The sequence below is a fragment of the Pundamilia nyererei genome, unplaced genomic scaffold, assembly GCF_000239375.1.
Source record: "Pundamilia nyererei isolate P.nyererei 1_Seehausen unplaced genomic scaffold, PunNye1.0 scaffold02971, whole genome shotgun sequence".
In the NCBI taxonomy this organism is placed as follows: Eukaryota; Metazoa; Chordata; class Actinopteri; order Cichliformes; family Cichlidae; genus Pundamilia; species Pundamilia nyererei.
In genome coordinates this window covers 1-4,400 of record NW_005190372.1, presented here as the reverse complement: position 1 = coordinate 4,400, position 4,400 = coordinate 1, and the positions used below count along the sequence as shown (strand labels likewise).

Sequence of the window (4,400 nt, the reverse complement as noted above, 5' to 3'; positions counted from 1 at the left end):
AAGGGTTAAAGACATAAAGACCTGGATGGCCGCTAACTGCTTCTTAATTCAGATCAAACTGAGGTTATTGGGCTTTATAACCAGTGATGGGTTTAGTGAATGGGTGTTGTGGTAAGACCTGAGGACCGATGGTCAGACTCTGCTGCAGCGTGGCAGTCAGTCGCTCCACCAGTTGGTCCTGGATGCCGCCGCTGTCCTGAAAGCGAAGAAGACGAGGTTTGATGCTCCCGTGTATCATCTGACAGAGATCTTAATGGACTTCTGTCAAACTGACTCTGACCCGAGGTCCAAGCTTTCAGTAGGACAGATTGTTGTAAGGCTTTCTTTGCAGCACAACGACTGCACCTCATACAGAACGCAGAGTCCTCACAAGTATGCAGAAATCTGAAGTCACTGCATCAGCTTGCAGGTCAGCACAGACTGACCTTTAAGTCCATCCTCTGGTTCCCGATACTGTCATACAGCTGTGACCTGCTCAGCTAAGATATTTGAACTGCTCCGAGTGTGTGTGTCTGTGTTTTTTTGTGTAGTTTTGTTTTGTGTGAAGTGTGTAGAGTTGATGTGTGTGATGACATGCTGTATGAATAAAGTTTGCATCAACAGTTTGAACAGAGACACGACAATGCTGCTCTGTGGCGACTCTTTCATGCTCTGATCGCTCTCACTGATCAAACAACCTCCAACAGGTGAGTACACACTCGTGCTGACCTCACATTACCACCGTACCTACCTGGCAGTGAGAGAGCGCACTCAGAGCCTGTTTGTAGAGCTGAACCGCTTTGTGTTGCTTCCTCTGCACCAGGTAACACTCAGCCAGCACCTCGCACACCTGAGCCTGTGCCAGGTAGTCCCCTACACACACACACACACACACACACACACACACACACACACAGGTGAGCACAGGGGTCTCACCTGTCCGATGTACATAGACAGTACTGATGTTACCTGTGTCTCTGAATCCCTGTAGGGCGAGGATTAAGCTCTCTGCTGCTTCCTCTTCCTCACCGATCCGACTGAAGGCAAACGCAAGGTTACTGAAACAGCGAGCCTGGTCGCCACGGCAACCCTGAGAGCCTGTACACAAACACAGAGCATTGTTATAGCTAAACTGATTTTCCTGTCAGACTCCTGATTAAAGATGTGGCAAGTGTTTGTGAGGGTCAAAGGTGAACTGCTTAAACAGGTGAGCCGCAGGTGTGCGCCTCACCGTACAGTCCAGCGGCCAGCCTGTGGTAGTCCACGGCGGACCTGAACTGGCCCATGGAGTTCAGCGCCGCTCCCAGGTTGTGATAGACCTTGGGCAGCAGGGGGGGCCACTTAGCCGCGGGGCTCAGAGCCTTCTGGAAACACTGCACTGCCTCCTGGAAAGACCTGAGCCGGCAGTAAGACACGCCCACCGACAGGTACAGCTCACCTGAATGACAGAGAAGCAGTTACAGTAACTAGTGCGTGCTCTCCTCATGCCTGGGTGTTTGGTACGCAGGGCCCACGACTGAGAACAGGAAGGCTGCACAGATGGTTATTATCACCACCTTGGAGGCCATCGCCAGATCCTCCTGTCTCAGGTAAACCAGGGCCATGTGATGCCTCACATCCCGCCCACAAACCCGTTTGACCCGCGGCTCTCTAGTGGGTACCACAGGTCCATCAGGTCCCACACCTCCAGACTCACCTCTTCCCCTGGACCAGGGGTCAGCAACCTTTAACACCCAATGAGCCATCTGGACGCACCTGAGCTGCACCCGCAATCACGCCTCGCCACCTTTAAGTCTGTGCTCTCTCTGCTGTTGTGTTGGTGTGTGTCGGGCTGTGAGCTGCAAAGCTACAGTCGGCTGTGTGCACACAGCAACCGTGTGTGAAAAGTGGTCAATAAAGAGATGCTGAAAAGCCTGTTCATGGAAACATCGTCGGGTCTGCCGTGATATGTTTACAACGGGACTTCTGCTCCTGAACCTCTGCGCACAGCGTCTGCAGATCGGGGCTGTACGAAGTCACTTTATCTTTACGCAGGACTGTAAGCTGTCGTCTGTGAGGCGTGAGCGTGTTTGTTTTAACATAGTTGGGGAACAGCTGCTGACATGATGTGTGTCACGGTCTGCGGAGGCAGACCGTGCGGAAATGTGTGTGGTGGACCCAGGAGCGAACACAAGCGAGGATGCAGGAGTGGAGTTAAACAAAAGCGAGCCTTTTATTCTGGCTGATGAAAGGAACAAAACAGAGTGAGGGCAGCATAAGAGTAAATAGTTCAAACAGAAACCTAAACTGGACATAAACTAAGGAAAAGCTATGGCTGGAGATACGGAACACAGGGGGTGGTAACACAGACGACGCGACACAGACTACATGAAACACAGAGACTAAATACACAAGAGGGATGATCAGGGGAAGTGGCCACACATGGGAACACAGCTGACACAGATAAACATAACAAGACATGGCAGGAGTAAACAACACTGACGGGAGACTGTCAAAGTAAAACAGGAAGTACACAGAGGTGCAAACAGGAGGAGAGAGAGAGAGCACGGGCATAGTGGGCTGGGGAAACATGGAATGAAACAAGGAGGGGAGATGAGGGCTCACAGATACATAGAGGGGCACACAGGGGATAAAAGTCACAAGGGGAAGTCAAATAAGGAACACCACAACAGCACAACTTAGGAAACATGGCCTAAATAAGGAACGAAATACAAAAATACAAGAAACTAAGAATACTGGGCCCACATGGCCCAGGACCATGACAATGTGGATCCGAAGATCCATAATTGGCCTGGCTGGGGTTGAAAGTCTCGGTAAATGCACGCCGTTTCAGCGGGTACACCAGCTTCCACGAGTGTGACGCTTATTTTGAGCGATGAAAAAATAATAGAATACAATTTTATTTTTATATTTCAATATCACAATAATCTTCCAATTTAGAACTACAAGTTAAAAAAGAACTAACATAAATAAATTACACTTCAGCTAAATACTTTAATTTATTTTCCCAAACCACGCGGAGCCGCACTATAAGGACTAAAGAGCCGCAGGTTGCCGACCCCTGCCCTGGACCATTCGGACGGTTAACAAACACCCTCCCCCCACACCCCACCTTGGCCACCCACCAACCTGAACCCTCGTCACTCAGGTCAGTCACACACAGACTCTACTTAGACCAAGTCTCTGCACTACCTCCAAGCATTTTGCAGGTTTTTTCTCTAACGGCTTTCTCTTGTGTCTCCTGTGTGTTATTTATTCCTGCATAGTTGCCTTGGAGCACCACAGCTCGATTGCACAGTGACACTAAAGGCCTATTCTATTCTATTCCATTCTGAATCAAGCAACCTTCTTTCAGGTGATTACCCAGAGTCCTCGGGTCCGTAATGCTCCCCATCAAACTCAGACACTCTGACAGCACACCGATGATGTCCTCCTGGTTGCACTGATCTGATTGGGTCATGTGACTTCCTGCTTCTGACAGGGCGGTGGCTGCATAGTCCAACATGTTGGCCACTCTGTAACTCTCTGCAGCTCGCAAGTAACCCTGAGCCGCCAGCGCCCAGTCCTGTGACACACAGACAGACACACCTGAGTCACCTGGCTCACCTATTCTGTGTCAAATCAGGTTTTGGTCCTGACCCGTGTCCTGCTGTAACAGCGGCTCATCTCCACGCAGGCATCCCCCTCGCTGCAGCCGTCTCCTTGTGACCTATACAGCTGGGCAGCTTGCAGGAAGTAGGTGGCGGCCTCCCGGCTCTGCCCCAGTGCATCATGGGCCAGGGCAAGGTTGAACTGGAGGTCAGGGAGGCGGTCGGCCTTGGGACCAGGCTGAGCATGCCGCAGGAAGTCCAGACCTTTCCGAGGTCGTCCTACCTCCACATAGGCAGCCCCGAGGTTAAAGGAACAGGCCCGCAGGACCCGCGAGTCCTGGAGCTGAGAGCATGATATGAAATGTAGTGCCAGGAGTGCCACTAACACTGCTGACACCGCATCTGTTCTTGTAACTGCCTCACCTGCTCTGCAGCCTTCAGGGCATCTCTGAAGTACCTCAGCGCCTCCTGTGGGCGTCCCTCCTGCAGCGCTTTGTTCCCAGAAGATGTCAATTCCTCAATGTCTGCTGTCTGCTTCTGCCCCACACTCCCACTCCTCCTCTTCACCTTCACAGCTTCTGGGGCTGCACGGGACGTCATGCTGGACCTGAAGGAGGAAGAGTCACCTGGATAAAGACATGCAGATGTGCTGACCTGCTGCCTTCATCAATGAATCAGCTGACTACCGGAGAACCTGCAGGTTCAGGTGTGTGGACCAATCAGTCAGATCCATCCTCAGGATCAGGCGCAGGTCAGTGAGACAAATCAGTAACAGTGATTATCTACGTTATTATTGTTCCAGACTTTTAATTCATTTGAAAGCCTGATGCT

The 4,400-nt window shown here is 51.2% G+C and overlaps 1 protein-coding gene across 1 annotated transcript; it reads right to left on the bottom strand.

Annotated features, from left to right (window-relative positions):
• Positions 1-118: 118 nt before the first annotated feature.
• Positions 119-4,189, bottom strand: ttc24 (tetratricopeptide repeat domain 24; the record flags this gene model as incomplete). Its single annotated transcript, XM_005755765.1, has 7 exons — positions 3,993-4,189; positions 3,619-3,912; positions 3,343-3,544; positions 1,211-1,417; positions 949-1,077; positions 731-852; positions 119-196 (listed from the first exon to the last, which is right to left on the bottom strand). Coding segments are annotated over exons 1-7 (1,209 nt in total), but the record flags the coding sequence as incomplete, so codon positions are not given.
• Between the last annotated feature and the right edge of the window lie 211 nt (positions 4,190-4,400).